Genomic DNA, 22,273 nt, shown 5'->3' on the forward strand with positions numbered 1-22,273 from the left:
ACTGTGGCTCGTTGCATCGGAGTGTTGAGCTCTTCAATAGGTAAAATTATGAATTATTTATGCTCAGTAATAGTGAGAAAGGAGACTGGACAATTGTCAAAAACAGGGACGATTGCCAAAAGTTTGTCCTCTTACGGACATGGATCCTTACAAACAGATAAGTGTTAACGTGTTAAAGGGGTTTTCTTGATACGAATAGTGCATGAACGCGATAGCGTGCAATATTAGGGCCTTGAATAAACTTAAATTCATACGATTAGTATAAAAATAATTGTGACAAACGTGTAGTAAAATTTTAGTTGATATATATATATATATATATATATATATATATATATATATATATATATATATATATATATATATATAAATGCCTAATTATGCATGACTTCTTTGTGCTTTTGTGTTTCCATAGACATGAAAACAAAATTCATCAAATGTGCATGTGATCAAAAGGTCAGTATAATCGTATAATTTGATGTGTAGTGTCAGATAATTGATACAACTTAATATCGTGATGTTGCACAGGGTTACACGAAAACGATCTATTTCCCGTGTTCTGTGTTTGACTGGCCGGAAGTGATGGTTGTGGCAGGTAAACTTTGTGAGTGCCTCTACGTGTATCTGTGCGCGAGTCCGGTATGCAATAGAAGACGGGACTATTGCATGATGGACTCGGGCAGGGTGGAGCTGGGGAGGCCTGCAAAGTAAACTATAGTGCAAGGTGTATTTGTGTCCTTTTCTTGGCTAATTATACTGTATTTTTCTAACCACTAAAGCCAATATAAGAACCGGTACGGAAGCACTATACTATCATTCACCCCCGCACCTGTATGTTAATTTTGAAAGCAGTGGGATACGCCTTTCAAGGAATAAATCAGACACCGCTATAGGACATTGTTACCTATGTTAACATACACCACTGTACGTCCTGCTTTCCGGAGACATTCTCAGACCTACATTTCATATTTCATGTTTTAATAGCGGGCTCAAATATTAATGCCTTCAGACAATGAAAATGTTCTGACAACAACCCAGTCTGAGGTTTGATTATTTTAACTATGTTCAAAAATTCCTTTCAAACGGTTGAGTCATTACTCGTTATAATAGATAAGTCTGTTTTATTTATATAATATAGATATATATAAATAATTATTAATATATAATATAGATACATATAATAATCCTGTAGCCAGGATGGAAGAAAGTAGGAACGCTTTCAAAGTCTTAACTAGAAGACCAATCTGAAAATGACCATTAGGAAGACCTAGGCGCAGATAGGAAGTCAATATTAAGATGGATCTCGCAGAAGTAGGAATACAAAGTAGAAACTGGATCCAGTTGGTTAAGGATAGAAATCATTGGAGAGCTTTTGTGAACGCAGCATTGAACCTCCGGGTTCCATAGACCATAGAGTTAGTTAGTTATATATTAATGATATTAGTGCTGTCTTGCATGCATAAGTTATTTCTTGATATGAAAAATGAGTTGTTAACCTATATTTAATGTGGTGAGCAATACATAACAATCTTTTTCCATGCTATCAACCGTAAAACTGTGAATTTAGTACGTAAGATTTATTTCATGTTGAATATCATCTATCACACTATTAATAATTTAAGTTTGAATGCTAAAATATTGAAGCATATTTGTAATCATTGTAGTCTGTAGTATGTGGAAAGCAGTTTCCCTTTTTTGTGAACAGAACTGTACCAAGATAGAAAGCAAAGTTATCTTGGACACCAATAGATATACGAATGATATAATAAGTAAATACAGAATGTGTGCACTCTTTGAAACAGAATGGTTCACTAATTAAAGCAGATACATATGCAATGTTAAGGACGAACATGGTCAGAATAGTCATCCTTCGTCGCAAAACATCATCGACACACCGATTTTATTGCTTCTAGCGGTATAGTATCAAAATCCTGTTCAATTTGTTCCCTCAGATCTTCCTATCCTGATAGTTTTTCGGTGTTCACTTGTTCTTATCAGGTTCCCAAAGAAAGAATTCTAGGGGAATTAAATCCAGAGATCGTTTTACTCCGTTGTACTTTCTCTTCATCCTATCCATAACTTAGAGAATATGGAATAGAGAATGTTCTTCAGATCGAAATGGAAGTGGGGTGGTTTACCATCCTGTTGAAGGTAGTGCAGGAAAATAGTGTGTACAAAAAAAAAAAATCAGGATGTTTCAAAACGAATATCGGGGTTTTAAGGTTTTGTAGGATTTATTACAATTAACTTACAATTATAAATAATTCAAATGAAAGAACAACTCAAACAGTTTTTGCTACAAGTGTTCAATGTGAATACCATTCGTCAGAGGGCACATATCGAGTCAAAGGTCCATAAACGTTAAGCCGTGATATGGCACAATATACATTCAATCTAAGGGAGTCTCGTTGAAATTGTATCATCTCGTGGGAATTTGCTGACCCCAAGATCCGAACGTTATGAGGTTTCACATCACCACTTAGGTGAAATGTCGATTCATCACTGAAAACGACTCGATCCAGAAAATCTTCATCGTTATGCAGCAACATTACATTTTCGAAGTTTGCACATAAACCGTAGTCTGTGGGCTTTAGAGCTTGTAGCAACTGCAAACTATAAGTACATAGTTGTAAGCGTCTCCTTAGAATTATCCACACACATAGTTGCACTGTAATTACAGATTCAGTCTTTGCAAACTGTAAAATACAAAAAGTTTTCTTTCTCACTAGTAGTAATTTTTGCTACTAGCGCTTTCTAACGGCGGTCAAAGGAAACAGTACATGCGCATGCGTACATACAAAACTATTTGAGTTGCTGTTTCATTTGGTGTATTATCTTTAATTGTAAGTTAATTGTAATAAATACTACAAAGGCTTAAAACCCCGTTATTCATTTTGAAGCACCCTGTACAAATGTCAATACCACAAAAATAAAGATTATCTTTACTTTTATAAGAAAATATATTTATTCTGTTAATTGGTTATGGCATAATACACTATATATATGAGCGTTTTTCTCTTTAGGTCTACAGTCTTCCTTCAGCTCTAGATTACAATTAGAATACTCATTATGCTGGATCTCCATTAATCTGTAATGAAATAAACATAAAGTAATTACATCGAGTTCAACAACTCACTATGAAAAACAAAGTTTATCATCATAATTTACAAATTCAACAACTAAAAGTTAGCAAGCTTTAAGAAAAACAGAATTGAAATTGGAAGTTGTTGTAGATATCTACATTTTCCGATTTCTCTCGGAAGATAAAGTAAAGGTCTACGTAGGATTTATTTTTGTGATACTGAATCCATTTGAAAAATAGTCTTGCTATTACTACTTCTTTTCTAGATGGCTATCAGTGTTAATTTCCACCACCAGTGTTGATCAGAAATCGTTGATTTCCACCACTTCCGATTTGAACTGATTGATAGGGTAAATATAAACCCTACCGTGTAAAACCTAATCCATATCACTACGTCTTACTGCTCTTGTTCTATGGAGATTACAATGAACCAGAAGTGATCATAAATTTTTGATCACTTCCGGTTTTAGTGGAGAAATTGGATTGGTATTGACATCGAAACAGGAAATTATTGACGTTTATCACTGCTGGTCTCAGTGCAGGGTTGAAGGGTTAAGAGATGTATTAAAGCTATTCATGGGACTATTAATCCATACAGGAACGCGGGGTAAAATTGAAGGGAACACGTTGTATGTCGTTCCTCTACTTCCCAAAAAATGTATGGCATACCTCCACTTCCCCAAAAAATTACAATAGGCAAGAGATCTAATAAATGAAGTATATGAGAGAAGAGGTATACACTGGGAATTAGAAAATGTATACAAACAGATGGTGAACGCCCACGGCAGAATTTGTTTCGACTAAAGCAAAACTGGTATGGACGCCTTTGTATACACCAAACATGCTTAACAGCTTACTAACATTAAAAATTGCACAAAACAACTCGCACAGGTCGAAACTCGCGACAATGGAAGCAAGAAGATTTGTGGAAACAATAAATATCGATTTAATCGCTCTACAAGAACCATATACGTATAATAACAGATTAGTAGCTTTCCCAACATCAGCGAGAATAATTTATGGTGGTGAGGCCTCCCTAGCAGGTCATGAACAAAAATCTAGAAGTATTAAAAATCTCACAATATTGTGATAATTGGACTGTATGTGTTGAAATTACACAAGGAACTGATTCAATCTGGCTAATAAATTCTTATTTTCAGTATAGTAAGGAAATTAAATCATTTCTAAATAAACTACAGCAAATAATCAGACAAAACCCTGGAAAAAAGATCATAATAATGTTAGATTCAAACGCCAAGAACACAGCGTGGGGTTCACCATATACCGATCAAAGAGGAGAGGAATTGGGAGATTTTATCATGCAAAACGATTTTGCGATTATAAATACTGGAAACAAGCCAACCTTCGTAGGATCAAGAGGCGAATCATTTATAGACATAACAATCAGCACAATAAACATTATGGACAAAATAGAAAATTGGATGGTTCACGATAAACAAACTACCAGTGACCACGAAGTCATAACCTTCGACGTAAAAATGGATAAAGGAAGGAATAAAGAAAGATTAAATATAAAGAAAATAGATTGGGAAGTTTTTAAAGACAAGCTAGACCGACCCCAATTAGAACAAACAGAAGATGCTAACAATATGGTAATAAAGGTAGAAGCCACAATAACCGCGATAAGAGAATCCACTCCGAAATTAGTGCAAAAAGTAGGATACGGTGACTTTTGGAAACCAAAATTAGAAAGATTAAAAAAATTGGTAAAAGCAAGAAGAAAAAGTTATCAGGCAACCCTAGAACCGAGGCTCAAAAATATTAGGCTCCAAAATTATAGAAAGATAAAGGACGAATATGAACAGGCGGTATTACTGGAGAAAAAACGAAGTTGGGAATTGTTTCTGGCGAAAAACATAGAAATGGATCCTTGGGGTTTTCCATATAAATTAATTATGCAAAAGATTAATCCTACAACATTATGCACAATTAAAAATGCAGATGGAACGTACACAAAAACAAGAGAAGAAACACTAGACAAATTAATGCAGAAATTTTTTCCTAAGGATACGATGGAAGATGATACAATGGGACAGATGCAGCTAAGAAGATCTCATGCAAGAGAAGCAACAGTAGTAAATGTGGACGACTCCGAATTGGTAACAAATGATGAAGTAGAAAAAATTATAAAGAAACTAAAAACAGGTAAGGCCCCAGGTCTTGATGAAATAACAAATGGAACATATAAAAGGAATAAAGATATATGGGTCCCTTACTTAACAAGACTTTACAACATATTGTTAAAGAAACAAACATTCCCAAATGAATGGAAAATTTCGAAGTTAATTATACTACTTAAGAGCCTGGACAGAGACCCCTTAGAAATTGGTGCCTACAGACTAATATGTTTACTAAAGAACATAAGCAAAATTTATGAGAGAGTTATAGCTAATAGGATAAACAAGTATAGAAATACACAGAATGACACTCTACAATATGGTTTTAGAGCGGGAAGATCGACCGAGGATGCACTGAATGTTTTTAAAGAACAAATACAAAATAGTTACTACCAAAAAAAAAAAAAAAAATATGCTCTAGCGTTGTTTGTTGACATCGAGGGAGCATTCGATAATTTATGGATACCAACGTTATTAGAGAATTTGAAGAAATTAAGGCTTCCACAATATCTGCAAAACGTAATAAAATACTATTTTCCAACACAGAAAAGTAGTTATACAAACAGAAATGTGAGATAAAGAAATACAAAATGAAAAGGGCTGTCCACAAGGTTCAATCTTGGGACCCCTGATGTGGGATATACAACTACAGCCTTGCCTGGAGAAAATGGCAAAGAATGAGTCAATAGATAGAATCATAGCCTTTGCTGATGATATTGTAATAATAACCTCGGCGAATTACAGAAGAGAAATAGAAACAAAAACTAACCAAGTAGTGGAAAGTCTATATAACTGGTGCTCTGAAAATAAATTAAAGCTATCAGCGAAAAAACTAAGTTTATGCTTTTTGGAACCAAATTAACTAGGGAACCACAAATAAAAATATTAAATCAAAAAATAAAAAGAGTAACAGAATTTAAATACTTAGGCGTAACAATAGATGAAAATTTAAACTTTGAGAAACATGTACAGTATATAGTTGAAAAAAGTAATAAAATTGCCAACAAACTAATGACAATTGGCAAAAATACATACAAGTTACCAAATAAAATATTAAAGCTATACCATGATACAATACTATGTGCGACTGTGGCATATGCTTCAAGTCTATGGGTACATCGAATTTTCGAGAACAAAAAAAATTAGAGATTCCATAAATAGACCTCAAAGAAATTTACTTATAAGACTAAGTGGAGCATTTAACACAGTGCCAAATGAAGCATTATGTATACTACTACATATAAAACCACTACATCTGGTAATACTACAAAGAGCAGCATTCTACTGGCTAAAAAAGAAAGAAAACGAAAAACTAATAGAACCTTCTTGGCAAGACAGTAACAACAAAGAAGGAGATCGAAGAAACTATAGAAGAAATATGGAACTTAGAATGGACAAACTCAAATCAAGAAGATTATGGGATATTATTCCAACAGTTAATAAAAGGAAAAAGTTAAAACATCTAGATCCAAGTCCAGGTGTCATTCACTTTCTAAGTGGGCACGGCCCCTATGAAACTTACCTGTATAGAATAAAGGCCAAAGAGAATGCAATCTGTCAATGCGGCGAAATTGGAACACCAGAGCACCACATCTTTTGGTGCCCTCTGACAGAAGATGTAATACCAGAGAGGGAAAATATCAGACGTAAAAATCTAATACAAATAATCGAAAACGAAAATGATTTTAACATCTTAAAGCGAATAGCAAACAGCTATTCAGAAATAAGAAGAAGAACTTATTACAATGAAAACGAATAAGCATTGCATAAATGTAAATAGAATTAGAGTGGATGTGTGTTTGAGTTTTTTTGAATGAATGAAATCTTCCGGACCGAAGAAAATCTTCAGGATGGCACTGGTATTCCGTGCCCCCGGGGGAGAGGAGCGAGTGGATCATCGCATCCCCGGTTTACACCGGATGGGACTCCGGATGCGTATGGTCTTGTGTGTGTGCGTCGCATGTGTGCTTTTGTGTTCGTGGTTTCCGGGTTTTCGGTTTTCGGGGTTTTGGGTGTACCTCATTGCGTTATGGACAATAAGTGAAGAGGAGTGTCTCAGAGATAGTGAACTTAGTGACCGCTTCAGTCGATCTCGGCCGAAATGACGGTCCCAGCCTGGGTGTGCGAGCGGAAGGACACAACGGACCAGGATCCACACTAAGTGCTCTAAGTGGGTTCTGGACCTTAAGTCAGCACATACAGGACTGTGATATGGCATGGACACGAAACTGAGAACACTCACAAAATACTTCATGAATAACTGTTAAATTTAGGTCATATAAGAGTGGAAGTTAACATTAACATTGACACTTTTCGATTGTTTTTACAAACCAACCCACTACCGACTTTTCCATATATAGAAAGAGCCAACCCCCATGAAGGAGAATTTTGAAAAATGCTAGGACACATTCTGTTTATTTTCAATAAAGAGTTAATACACTAAATTTCAGCTCCGTAAGTTTAACAGCTTGCGAGATACTAATTTTTTTCGCAAAAATTCGGATCCCCACTACCACCTTAGGATATGTATTATAATGAAAGCGATATGATAACATCCCAGTTTGGATTAAGACCTAACTACATACCAAAAGTCATTTCATTTGACTTTGCAATTTGGTCGTGATGATCAGGCACACATAGTTACATTCAATTTTTTATATAATAATATATATATTACAGTGATTGAAAATGTATTTTTTCTAGTAGTTAGCTCCTCTAAAAACTCACAGGTCTCGAAAGCCAAGTAGTAGTATAAGTCCTATTGCTATTATTACAATTAAAAATATCAATGTCCAAAATATAAATATAAATATAGGAAGTTCTTTTTTCACTTAGATATACTCACCTCAGGTAAGTAGACAGAAACAAATGGAAAAGGAAGGGAAATGAAGGTCTTGAAAGTAAAACGAAGACAAATTTACCAGTCTTCAGAAGATACTGTCTACAATCCAATGAGCAGAGTGGGACGGTAGATCATACTGAGTCGGTGGGTCGCAGTGGGTCATGGTGGTTGGTGGGTCGCAATGGGTCATAGTGGGTGGTGGGTCACAGTGGGCCACATGCTGTTGACCCACGACCCACTGACCCCTCAAAACTTGACTCACTTGATCCACTGACCCACGCCATCTGCACCCCGTCTCTGGCGTATAGTCTTAGTGGCAAATAGTATATATTTGTGTAACCTGGTAGGAACGAGTCAAAGATTCTTTTGATATTATATTCAGTGGATAGTAGAAGATTAGGATATCAGTAAGAAGCTGAATAAATTGTAGTGATTGAAGGTCCTACGATAAGTTGATTCTTAGTGAGTTTTATTTAGGTTAACAATTGTAGTCTGAGAAATCCTAACTATATATAAAACTACATGAACTGACATAAAATAAAGGGGTACTTCCAGTTGATGGTGAAAGTTGAATTTTTTTTATGATTGTAGCTTTCCGGGACTAACTGACAGTAAAATTTTCAAAAGTGTATCTTTTTAATTCTTAGGTGGTTTGGAATTGGAATAAAAACTTGAAATTCCAAATGCTTATACGTTTTCGTTAGCGTTAACTAAGTAAATCGTCAAAAATATTTTTTCTAACTCTAGAGTGGTTTTATATATTATATCCCATGTTCCATGTTATTTATATAGGACATTTTCCAAATCCCAAAATGTTTTGGCACTTCTGGTCGGATTAGAATTATGAAATTTGACATGATTGTAGCCTTCCGGGACTAACCCAAACGAAAATTGCGAAAAGTGATTTTTTTTTTTTTTTTTTTTTTTTTTGTTTTTAAGAGGTCTAAAGGAAATAAAGAAATTCCCATGTTATTTAAATGAGCGTTTTCTTGGAATACAAAATCTTATCTTTTAGATAGTTGAAATATGAAAAGAAATTTGAAATTTGTTAGAATTTTGGGTTTTAGAGGTGTGAGGCCGTAAAAATCAAATGCACGAAATTCATTCTTCATGTAAAGGCTGATACATAAGAGATACGAGGCCGTAGGCCGAGCAAATTCGGGGGTCTGGGAGTGGAGCCCCCAGCTAACCAAAGGCTAGTATTGGTATATTATTCAAGTTTTCAAAGTTAATCGGTCAAAACTGATTATCGTTTTATTTTTTAGTAGTAACAAGCTGAGATAACACTCAATATTGTTCTACTTTTTCTTCGACCAAAACGGTAAAAGGTAGCAAGAAATTGAAGTTTGATATGGATTCATAGTCTCAAGAAAAGGCAAGTAGCCAGGATTTGGTAATCGGAGAGGGGTGTCCGTGACATGAAATAATGTGGTTATCACACCAGGGACTCGATCATTCTAAACTATTTTACTGGCAACATAGATTAGTACGTTAGAACAATAAAATGAGGATATGTTTTAATTATTTTAATAACAAACTTGTAGAAATCTCGAGTAAAAGAATATAAAAAAGGTATTGAAAAAGGTTTTACAATTTTTACGTTCCTTCCTCTGTTCATTCAAAATTTTCCTTTCATTATGACCTAAACTATTATAAAAAGTACATATCCACTATTATGGAAAGTGCATATCCAATAATGCCTTGTAAAATATTTTACAATATCTGCTTTCCTTTCTCTGTTGAATCAAATGTTAACAGAACTTTCTTCCCATATAACTTTTCTGTTTTCATTATTCCGTCAACTATTGTCTATTCCAAATGATAAGTTAAAGGAGCAGTAGAAAACTGTTTTTGTAATAATATGTTTGATACTACAGAGAAGCGATGACAAAAATTTATTTTTATTTTTAGCTTCTTATTTTTAACGTTGATTTTTCCTTCTCTCGTTTCTTTTTGTTTCATCCTGCCTTAATTTTTTTCATTTCTAGTTTCGAAGGTGGGGTCCGGACCCCCAGAACATCCCTCTTAGCTACGTGCCTGCTCAAAAACATATACCATCGCCTACCTTATACCTTTATCGGAGCTGGAAGTAACATATTTATCTTTCACGGTTTCCCATAACTTACAAGTCTACCATAGATCTACCATTTCCGGTTTTCCATAACTTGGAAGTCTACCATAGATCTACCATCCTCAGTTTCCCTTCCATCTGCCTTAAGATACATCTCACACATCAAAAGCACTTCTGTCTTTAGTTTGTATATTGTCATGATTATTCTTTCTTGATCCCTTCTCTATTTCCATAGAATTTACCTTGACAAAACGTTATTATACTTTCCCTAGCCTTTTAAATTCAGACTCTTGTCATCACATTTATATTTGTTGTATATTCACTGTCTTTGTTGACTTTCCTTCTTAATTCGCTGGCTAATTCTATATTCACATTCTTTTCCCACCCTCATTGCAAGTTTATTTCCTCATTTTTCTTTCTCTAATCTTCAATTTTCCATTATAATCCAAACTTCTTAATTTTGATCTTTGCACAATATTATACGGTTACCCTACGTCCAGAAGGTTCGAATTGCTCCCACAAATAAGTTCCCGTGTCTATTTCTCAAATTCTTCTTCTTCTTCTTCTTCTTCTTCTTCTTATTATTATTATTATTATTATTATTATTATTATTATTATTATTATTATTATTATTATTATTATTATTATTATTATTATTATTATTATTAATTTCGAACGAATCTGTTTTTACTTCCACATCTTAAAATCTGGGACGAATCTCGGTGGGAGGGTTTTGAACTTTGAACGCGCAATGGTGGCTCGGATTCCACCTAAACTGTAGATCTGCATGTTATTTAACCTCTGTACTGAAAAGAACACTAACTGCAATCAACCGAGCAACACTCAATATTTTCGAAATTTAACTTCTCATTCTGTATTTTTCCGGCTACATTTTTTAGTCGGATTTCACTTCAACTAACATAAAACTATGTTTCTATGCTATGGAAGTTCATCATAATTTTCTGCCATAACTGGTATTTCATTATAAATTTTCACTTGCTATAAATTTTCATACACTATATTTCTTAGTTAACCTCTCGTACTAACATTGGGGTTATTCGGTTCAATAGCATCCATTAAATTGTAATATTTATCTCCTTGCTTTGTTAGCATTTGTACCAAGTTATTCAGAATAAAATTTTTCTTCAACAATATTTCAATATATTTTTAAATTTTCTCGAGTTGTATTCTTTCCATCTTATTATTCCGAATTCCCTTCATTGGTTTTCGTTCAAACTAACTTTCTCTGTTCCTCTCAACATACAAATTTCACGATTTTATCTTTTCTTCTCTTCCTTATCTTTTTTCTGTTTCGAAAAGTATCCGGTATCATTGTATAAACTATTTGATTTATACACTTATTTATTGGTAATTGCGGGTCTATCTTTCTTATTTTTGTAGACTGAACCATATGTTTTCTGTTGTCAATATGTTCTGCCGAAATAAATCCACCAATTCGCCTCTCCTATCTATTTCTTTCCCCTAGCATTCATATTGCCCTCTAGATACTTCTTTCTGTTTGTCTATGATTGTTATTATTTTCTCGTAACTAGCTTCTACTATTATTAAATATATTATTAGTTCCAAAAGGTCAGAGATACAACAGATGAATGCTGAAAGTGCTTATAAACTATCAGTAAATAGACAGAAAATAGAATTGCCTATTGAAAGAAATGGGATTTAACACTCATTTCAGTACCGAGGCTATATGAGAGGAGGACCGATGGCTTAAAAAGGGATACAAACCACAAGATCTCCCACCGGGAATCGAACCCAGATCTCGGAAGACAGAAATGGATATTATCAGATGGTAAGAGTAGTTATATGGCTTTCAGTTTGTATCCATTTTATTTTTTACACAAGATATTCGGGGGTGCATGCTATCCTGTTCTGACCCTTCCCCCCACAGGGATGACTGTGTCCGAATCCTTTTATTTGGCATTGCTAAATGCGACTTATTTGTCTGAAAAATGTGTTTGACAGAGTCAATCACAAAGTATTATTGCATAAGTTAGGTGAATATAATTTTTCTTCTCCCTTGATCAAGTTCTTCTCATCATTTTAAGCAATCATAAACAAACTGTTATCTACAAAGAATTAAATCAACTGATTATATTGAATATTCTGGAATTCCACAGATCTCTAATCTAGGTCCGTCATTGTTCCTTTCATTCATTAACGGTCTCCCTGTTCATATATTGTTAAGTAACAAATTGCTTTTTGCTGGTGACCTCAAAATATACGGTGGGATAAAGACCATCCATGACTATGTAGTTTACAATACGATACGGAAAAACATTGCTAACTGGTGTTCTCTTAACGAACTTAGTGAAAACATAAACAAACATAATACAGGGTGCAGCACGTAAAACCTGCCCGTAAAGTGAACACATAAAATGAAATGTAATGTATTGAATATGATTAACTACAACACATAAATGAAATGTAATGCACTGAATATGACTACTCACCTTCACAGCAGCCTTCACAGCAGGTGCTGAAAGTGTCCTCCGCCCACTTCAACACACATGTGAGCACGATTGAGGAGATTCATATATACCCTTGTCAGTTCTTGTGTTGTAATGCTATTGGTGACATCCTGGATCCTGGTCTTGAGTTCTTCAATTGTGTGTGGATTTGTTTCGTATACTCTTCCCTTTAACAGTCCCCATAAGTAAAAGTCACACGTGGACAAGTCTGGTGACCGAGGAGGCCACAAGCCTTTGCTGATTGTCCTCTCTGGTGTAAACATCTCATGCACAAGGAACAATGATGCAGCTGATGTGTGGCATGTTGCACCGTCCTGCTGAAAGTAACATAACTGACGCTCCTCTTCGGTCAAGTGTGTATAAAACTCCTCCAGGATTCCCATATACACGTCACTGTTCACTGTCGTCTCAAAGAATATGGGCCCAATAACGCGTGTGGCGGAAATGGCACACCAAACACCAATCTTCTCATCATGCAAGGGTACCTGGTGGATTGCGTGTGGATTTTCTGTCGACCAATACCGGTTGTTTTGGGAATTTATGTACCCAGACAGGTGGAACCACGCCTCGTCACTCATGATGAGCATTAGTGGATCCAAGAAACCACTGGCAACATTGCTCAACAGCCATGAACAGAAATGCACCCTCTTCTGCAGGTCAGGCTCCTTCAGTTCTTGCACAACACTTATCCGGTACGGTTTTAACTTTAGTCCCCTTAAAACACGTCAGCAACTTCTCTCACTCGCATGAACCTGTTGACTCAATCTCCTGGTTGACTTTCTTGGACTTCTTGTCATTATCTTCTCCGCCTGCATCTTTAATTCAGGTGTGCAGACAGATGGTCGTCTGTTCCTGGGAGCATTTTGAACCGATCCTGTACGCCGCCATTTTTCAATCAATTCCTGAATGGTGCTTTTTGCTGGCACAGAACGTCCTGGATTTTTTTTTATTTTTTTTATTTTTTTTATTTTTTTAATTTTTTTTTACAGGCTAACCTTACGGGCTAGCAGCCTTGCAGAGGGTTACGCCCTCTTTTAGGAAAGAGACTTGATGGTTAATTATGGAATGAGTATGTTAGATGGGCTAAGTGATTTTAAACTTTATTAGCAACAACATTTACATAAATAAGAAATTTTGGTGGTGGAGACTTTAGGAACATTAATCCTTAACATTTGGTGCAGGTATATACACAAGGAAAATAAACATACAATATATTGTAAATAAATAAAGGATAACAAAATGAGAATGATCATGAGGTATGGAATTCATGATATGTACAAGTATAGCAATGGGAGTGAAAGATGTGGTGAGGTGCATACACAAGACAACACGTGGATGATAATAATTAGACAAATGAGATTATCTGCAGCCTAGGGGCTACTCTAGGCAATGATGAAGACGAATGAGGCCCATGTTAGTAAAAATGGTAATCACTGTGCTGGAAATGATGGGTGAATGAGAGGAAGATGTTCATGAATGACGTAATCTGTGATTATAAGTAAAGCAGGGTCTAACGGTGGTAGAGTATAATGATATAATGTGAAGAGGAGCGAAAGTGGAGGATGATAATAACGGTGAGGTGTTGGATGAAGTGCTAAATAACGCATTGTGTCCTGTAATAAAGGATGTCGTGTTTCGAAGCGTTTGGTGATAAATGTTAGCCGCAGCTTTTCTAGGTAGTATTGTAAAGTCGGAAAAGTAATTTTGCGATATAGTTCCTGTGTAGGACTAGGCAGCTTAATGCGGAACGCTGTACGGAAAGCATGGCGTTCCAGAATTAAAAGTTTATTGTAGAACTTAGTGGGTGCAGCTATCCAAGCAGTAAATCCATATGTAAGGACAGGTCGTAAGAATACCTTGTAGGTATTTAGGATGGTGTGTGCTTTAAGGCCCCAGGTGGTACCAGTCAATCGTTTCAATAGATTGAGTCTATTATAGGCTTTTGTAGTAATGACTTTCAGGTGTTGGGACCAAGTAAGGTGGCGATCATAGGTAATTCCCAGATATGTGACAGTATTGCTGATTTGAATAGGCACTCCATCAACATACAGAGAGATATTGCGTGGATTTCTGCGGACTTTGGAAGTTCTTCTGGGTGGTAGGAATATGATGGCTTGGGTTTTAGCTGCATTGATAGTAAGCCGCCAAAGAGTGCACCAAGTGTGAAAGCGATTAATAGCAGTCTGTAACTTAATGTTGAGCTGCTGGATAGTTGCTCCAAGTGCGAGAAGGGCCGTGTCATCCGCATATTGGAAGAGATGGACCTGATCTGCCAGGCGGGGCATATCAGCTACATACAGAAGGTATAGTAAAGGAGACAAGGCTGACCCTTGTGGTACTCCAGAGAACAGAAAGATGGGATGGGACAAACTGCCTCGTACTGAGATATAGGTGATACGATTTGTAATGAAATGGTAAATGAGGCGAATGTAGGAGATAGGGAGCTGAAATTGCAGAAGTTTGTATATAAGCCCCTGGTGCCAGACTTTATCGAATGCTTTCTCCAAGTCAAACAAAACTAAACAGGAAGGATTTGCTGAATTAAAGTGTAAAGTAATGAGCGTTGTGAGTCGAAGTAGTTGATCATTTATGGAGAAAGCTGGTCGAAAACCTGCTTGTGTGACTGGAAGTAGGCCGTGATCTGAGATGAAAATATGTAATCTTTTAACTAGGATACGTTCCAGGATCTTACTGAATGTGGATGTAAGTTGTATAGGCCTATAAGACGCAACATCCTGAGGAGGTGTATGTGGTTTGGCAAACATTAGCGTCTTAGATGTTTTCCAAGCTAAAGGAAAGAAGCCAGTTCGCAATATGAATGTATAGATATTCGCAAGAAGTAGTATTAGTGAAATAGGGCATTCCTTGATATGGCGATACGTCACGTTATCTAAGCCAGGTGCAGTATTTCGTTTATTATTGAGAACTTGAGAGATTTCGTGAGTGGTGATTGGGGCGGAAACAGCAGTATTAGGAGGTAAAACATGAGTAGTATTCGGTTGTAGTTCTGGTGATGAAGTATTGAGTCTGTCTGCAGGGTGAAGTGTTTTCTCAAATGGCGGTGTGAAGATACGTTGTAGGTGATCTGCAAAGGCATTCGCTTTATCGCTATCGGTACTAACAGGTGTATCACCCAATAAAATGGGGTAGGGTGTATTAGAGAATTTGCCACAAAGCGCATTGAAGCGGGACCAGAATTTAGTAGGATGCGATGTTTCAGACAGGGTGTTGCATGTCTTTACCCAGCACCGGAGTTTATATGCTTTGATGTAATTGTGCACTGTACGTTGAAGTTGTTTGTGATGTCGGAGTGCTTCTGGGTTGCGAGTGTGGAGATATTCTCGATAGAGCTGACGTGAACGTTTGATCATGGAGAGATAGTGTGGCGGAAGTTTAGGCTGATATGGAACAGATTTCGTTGTTGGAATATACAAGTTGCTGGCTTCCTGAATTGCGGATGTAATGCGATCTACAGTCTGGTATAAATCGTCACATGTGGTCGGTTCTGTTATATCACTGGTGAGGTCCGAGATATGTGAACGATATTGATCCCATTTAGCTTTATCGTAACGCAAGCTCACTCGTACTGGTAAAGAGGAATGGGTTGTAGCTGAGTATGGTTTGTAAACAAGCTTGATTGGTGCATGATCACTACCAAGAAGATCAAGGATTTCTACAGTGCAATGTGAGATAAGATTTGTGGAGACAATGACTATGTCAGGCTTAGTGTTTGAGATTGGGCGTGTAGCTTGTGGAAGATCAACAATAGCCCCAGTAGTGTGGGTTGTTATGAAGTTAATGAAATTTGTCCGGTCCCCATCGCTGCGGCTATGCATATTGAAATCGGCCATAATGATGTATCTGTTGAAACTATTGGAGATATACTGTACGAACTGCTGAGGTAATGGATGATTTGGTCTGATGTATATAGTTGCTAGGGTGATGATGACATTTTTGAAATAAACTGTGGCAAGGAGATATTCAGGAAGAGCTGTTGCTGTATACTGATGCTGGCGATAAGGGATGTGAGGTGAAATCCCTATGGCTACTCCCCCATTTGCTCGAAGTGCAGGTACAGGATTTGCAGAATGTAACATGGTATATCGTGGTAAACGGCAAGTACGAGAGTTTGTTAGAAATGTTTCATTGAGTAAGAATACTGTAACATGTTCCTCCAGAAGAAGTTGTTCAAATAAAACTTTGTGTTTTGGTAGTGATCGGATATTCAAAAAGAGAAAAGTTAAAGCCATGATCTTAAACGAGTGAACTAGCATGTGATTTATGAAAATGAACAGTATTTCCGGAATAAGTAGCAGTAAAATTAACATGAAAAGTGGTTTTTGCTGCCAGAATGATTTGCTGTAGAATATGCGGCCTAATAAAGGGGTGGATGTTTTGCAAAGCTAGCGTTAGAAACGTCAATAGCTGATCTAATGAAACAGGAGCGTCAATTGGATGTGGATGGGTTTGAACTGGTGCCGGCGGTCGCAAGGGCACAACGAGTTCAGGATGATCCTGAATAGGGTCTGGCTTTGCCTTACACTTGTAACTGTAGGCCGGATGCTGTTCATTACAAGTGGCACATTTTGGTGGCAATTCCAAGTTATCACAAGTCCGGGTGTTATGAGGACCAGCACAATAGCCACATTTACTGGAACTTTTACAATCGGATGTGTGATGGGAATTGTAGACCTGGCAACGTTCACAGCGGACCGGCATTGGAACTGGTGTTCGTGATGGTTCGACTCTGTGCTTGTGATTATAAATGTATGCACCTGACGCTAATAACTCGTCAATGGTGTCTTGATGGTTTGTAAGCACACGAACCATATAGGTAGGACCTTTATCGTTTCGAATGCGTATTACTTTCGTAATAGTGTGGCCCTCTAGCTTGAGCTCCTCTTGGACCTCTTCATCTGTATAGGAGGGGTCAACCCCCCGAATAACGACAGATAACAATGGTGGTCGCTTTGGTGGTGGAGGATGCTTACGTGTGGAGGAGTTCAGAGATTGAATCTTTGCATTTGGACCAAATGAGTCAATAGGCACTTTGTTTTTTATTGTGGTAAGGAGAGTTGGGTCCGGTGTTTTTAAAATGATGCCATTTCTCGTATGAACAATTTCTGAAATTGCTGCTCGAGGGAGGTATTTGCGCAGTTGTATGGAAACAAACTTCGCATTGCTGAATTTTACGTCGAAATTAGTCAATAACATGGAATGAACTGAAGGTGGAGTGGATCCGTCAGAATGATTTGAAGATGGACTTATGTCCATTGGATCTTGGTTTAGAGATGAATTAGAAGCGAGATGTTGCTTCTTCGGAGGTGGCGATTGTTGCAGACGTTCGGCATAACTGTCTGAATGTTCTGATGGATGTGGCGATCTGCTGCGGACAGACCCAGAAGAGATGACGGAAGTTGCAGAGGCAACTGAGGCTTGAGAACCTCGCCGCTACTGAGATTTACTAATACTAGAAGAAGTGTGACTCGGATCCTTGCGGGTTCTGCCCTTCGGTGTGCTCTCGGATGGTCCAGGTAGAACTTGAGGTAACCCTGTATGTTTGCCTTTCATCGTTTTGCCTGATCCTAGCCGTGGGTCCGCCATCGAAAATCCGCCCCTGGGCTGATGCCCAAATGTAAATACGAAGATGTGTGTCTATAAATGTGTGATGAACGATTTGATGATAATAGATAGAATGATGATGATAGCTTCACCCTCCAGCACTGAAAAGCGCTGTCAATACCAATGAGATCGTATGCGTGCTCCAGTAAATCGAAAAACCAAAGAAATAGCAAGGTCGTCAACTTAGAATCAAGTACGTCTATTTACCTCCGTGGAGGATTATAATCAATTCGACGGTTGTTTTCTCGACTCCAAAGAGGCAAGTAATCCAACCGTATATACGAAGATCGCGTCTAAAATAAACCAGTGTGGATGGAATAACTAAGGGACTTGTTTATTTTTCTCCGCCAGCTACGGATACCCTATTTTTTTTACCTGGTTAGAGATTCCAGGTGGCCAGTTCCAACGTCCTGGAAATTTCTCCCGAAACAAATTCTTTGTTTTCACAAAAGATCCAGTGAGAATGAACCCTTCAACAATGGCAACACGCTCGGGTATCGAATACGGCATTATCACACAGTGACACTCACCCGGTTTAACACAACGAGGCCTTTTTATCAACTGGTTTCGACAAGTTTCACTGGCTGCGGCTGCACGTGACTGCTGCAGGTCATGTAAGTCGACCCGACCTCGACACGCCATCTCTTGGTAGGAAGGTAGATTATTTAAATGTTGCCAAAAACACAATATACCAGAATATTACGACGGGCCGGTTTTACGTGCCGCACCCTGTATTTTATCGTTTACTAGAAACAAAACAGAGTTTAATTATTCAATGAATCAGATCTTACTAAATAGATCAAATTCAGTCAAAAATCTTGGAGTTATATTTGATATGAAACGGACATTTTAATAACCATATAGTGAACGTAGTTAATGAATCTCTCAAGATGTTAGGGTTCATAATTAGAACTGGAAAGGAGTTTAACAATATTACCACACTAACAAAAATGAATTATTCCCGTCAGATTTTAATGTATGGATCTCATATCGACACTGAATTTATATGTCCCGACACTTAAAACTCGTGGTGATAATTCTGTCCTATTCTATTGCAAAAAAGCAAGGACCAACTTATTAATGAAAACACCAATCTGAAGAAATCTCTTTTTGTAACAAAATATATATAGAACACAAAGAAATTGACATATCGCTTGTTTATTTCAAGAGTGACATAATTCAAAAATCGCTCTTATTGACTTATGGGCAGAAAATGAAAGCTAATCTTGATGTCTATCTCTGGTAAAAATTTCACAAATGTGCTTCTGAAACTGGGCGCTAGAGAGCACTTTGTGTCGTTCTGGCGCCCATGTGTTTTCATTGGGTTTCGAAACGTTAATACGCTTCTCGTGAAAAGTGAGGAATTTTGTGTTATGTCATTCTTGAAATAAATAGGCGACATGTAATAGGAACTATATGTTTAAGAAAACTATTGTAAATTTATTTTGTAATAGCCTATACCAACACTATAATTGTGCTTATGCCTGTTGTGCTGATCAGGGATAAAAGTGAGGGGAAACGCGGAGGACGCCGCGCCGTCCCCTCGCTGCCAGCCAGAAAATATTCGTTGCATTCTCCCACTTCTTAAAAAAAATACAATGGGCAAAGATACGCACGGTGGACTGCGTGACGTCATGCGTCCCCCTACCTTTTCAGATCCACTTTTACTCCTGGTGCTGATGACAAATAAATAAATAAATAAATCTTACAAACCTCCAATATTTATATTATGAATATTTAGTTAGACTGGCACGTCTCCCTGGTAGATCGCGAAACACGAGCAAAGGAGTCCCAAGCTACTGACAGAAATAAACTACAGTCATTCAGTTCGTCATGAATACTGTAGTGATCGCGAAGAGTCGTGAAGCTTGCCCCAGATTTACCAATTTCAGCACGGGAAGTTGTGTCCTGGTCGTCAAATCCCCGCCATGAAGTGTTGCCAGTGTCGTCTCTCGCTATATGGAGAACACCTTCTGAAGATACAGTGTTATCGTATTGCCGTTAAGTTTCGTTTCGTTTATTATTATTGTTGTTGTTGTTTTATATTTTTGCTATTATCTATTATTGTTACTGTTTAATTTGAATATTTGTTAGTGTTCGTGTTATAGTTCCGTAAGTGTTGCTTTTCTTTTTTTCGCTCGTTTGCCTTGTCCTCTAACGGTAAGTTCGACAACGTTCTTGGTACACTTCTGCTATTACACTTTTTCTTTTCCGTGGTGCGTTCGGAAATCAGCCCTGCGAATCTTTCCGAATTCTTCCGAAGCATCCCACGTGAGGGAAAACAGTACTATGATTCATGTAGAGCCCAGGCTTCACGGGTAGTCGCGGCAACTATAACAACTTTGTAATAAAAAGGCGTTACAAACACTAAAAAACTATTGAGTAAAATACTGGACTACAACTGATAAAAAAAAAAAAAAAAAATCAGCAATACTTTGGTACGTAGGACTTTCCCTGGAAATAAACATAAATTGGTAAGTTATTATTATTTTCGAAGATACGAAATTCAATGGTGCTTCTAATTATAGCAGAAGGCGCAGAACAACGAGCGGCAGGTAGGGAGGCGTGAAGTACACTCATGTCCAAAATTATTGTCGCATGTCTATAAGTATGTTGTTGTAGGAATATAATTTGAGAACGAATTCGCCCGGTATTTCTTATAATGTTAGTATGTGTATAATCAGCAAAGAGTTGAGTTGATTTTGAGTTTAACGTCCCGTTCAGCAGCGAGGCTATATGAGACGTGGACCTACTGATTAACGTGGAATCCGAACCACATGAGCTCCCGCCGGGAATCGAAATCAGCAAAGACATATATGTGGCAAATTTCATGTCAATAGAGCAGTAAATAAGAACAATAAAACGAAAATAAAACTTTCTTGTCCAGTTAGCAACATTTTGTTTTACTCATTCTAATTTTCGAGTTTATAATTCTTTTCTTATGAAATTTACCACAAATATACATTTCCCGATTATACACATAGTATCAGTATTAAAAGTACCCTGAAAAATAATTGTCAAATTATATTCTTACAAGAAAACAGTTATAGATATGCGACAATCATTTTGGACATGAGTGTACAAGGTTCACTGAGGCGGTCCCAAGGTAAAAAAGATTGGGGACCAGTAGATTACAAATAGGATGGAATAAAGAATTATATGAACCAAAAAAAAAAAAAAAAACTTACCTGGATTGTGAAATCGATGCTACTTGCAGGTGGACTATGAAATTCTAGCACGACATGTGTTTGAAGGTATCCGCCCTCTTGTATCACAACTTTCCCTGTCGCATGCTTGTCCACAACCCGAATTCCTCTTATTTGTTTGTACTCTCCATTTGTGGGGAATCTTTGCGTTAGTGTCTGCGGCAACAACGTCCAACTAGTTTTGACTTCTTCGTCTACAAGCATCTTGCTGCCATCGAACGTTCCCATTTCTATATTATTACGGGGTCGTGGGTAGCCTGTGACAAACACCAATGAGGCTAATGAAATTAATAGAAGTACAAAAATATTCTTCATTTTCCTCTTGATGCTTGTAAGTTATTGTAATGACGGAAATTCACCTTGTGCTAAGGCAACGTTCCATGTGCTCCGAACCTTTTATACACTTCTATATCAACATCCTTGAGACTAAAGATAATATTTCTCGAAATTGCTCCATCGTAGATGATAACATTTTTTTGATATTTTAAAGTGGAAGAATTTTTGATAAGTAGTAATAAATAATAGCTTGTTCCATTGTAGAAATATTATTATAGTGAGGTAATATAAATTGGTCACGTTACATTATGCAATTATTGCGTTTAATATGTCGCAATAATGTCCTGGTTGTCACGATTCGTTGCGCTACATGCAATCAACACGGAAAATTGAACATATTCAATTTTTTTTCGAGATTGAACAGGTGCTATTTTAATTCCATGCAATTTTTGAATTCTGGCTATCTACCTAGGTGTGATTATTATCCCAAATATCCGTACTACACTGGGTGCCTCAAAAGTCCCCGAACAAAGGGTAACTCTTTTAT

General features: G+C 37.0%; 1 protein-coding gene across 1 annotated transcript; it reads right to left on the reverse strand.

Annotated features, from left to right (window-relative positions):
• Nucleotides 1-2,967: 2,967 nt before the first annotated feature.
• LOC145693955 (uncharacterized) lies at nucleotides 2,968-21,837 on the reverse strand. The gene is made up of 2 exons (XM_081770115.1): nucleotides 21,433-21,837; nucleotides 2,968-3,088 (listed from the first exon to the last, which is right to left on the reverse strand). The coding sequence occupies exons 1-2, from the start codon at nucleotides 21,763-21,765 to the stop codon at nucleotides 3,068-3,070; spliced, it is 354 nt and encodes a 117-aa protein (XP_081626241.1). The 5' UTR covers nucleotides 21,766-21,837; the 3' UTR covers nucleotides 2,968-3,067.
• Nucleotides 21,838-22,273: the final 436 nt, after the last annotated feature.

The sequence above is a fragment of the Thermobia domestica genome, chromosome 9 (assembly GCF_964235325.1).
Source record: "Thermobia domestica chromosome 9, izTheDome1.hap1.1, whole genome shotgun sequence".
NCBI lineage: Eukaryota > Metazoa > Arthropoda > Insecta > Zygentoma > Lepismatidae > Thermobia > Thermobia domestica.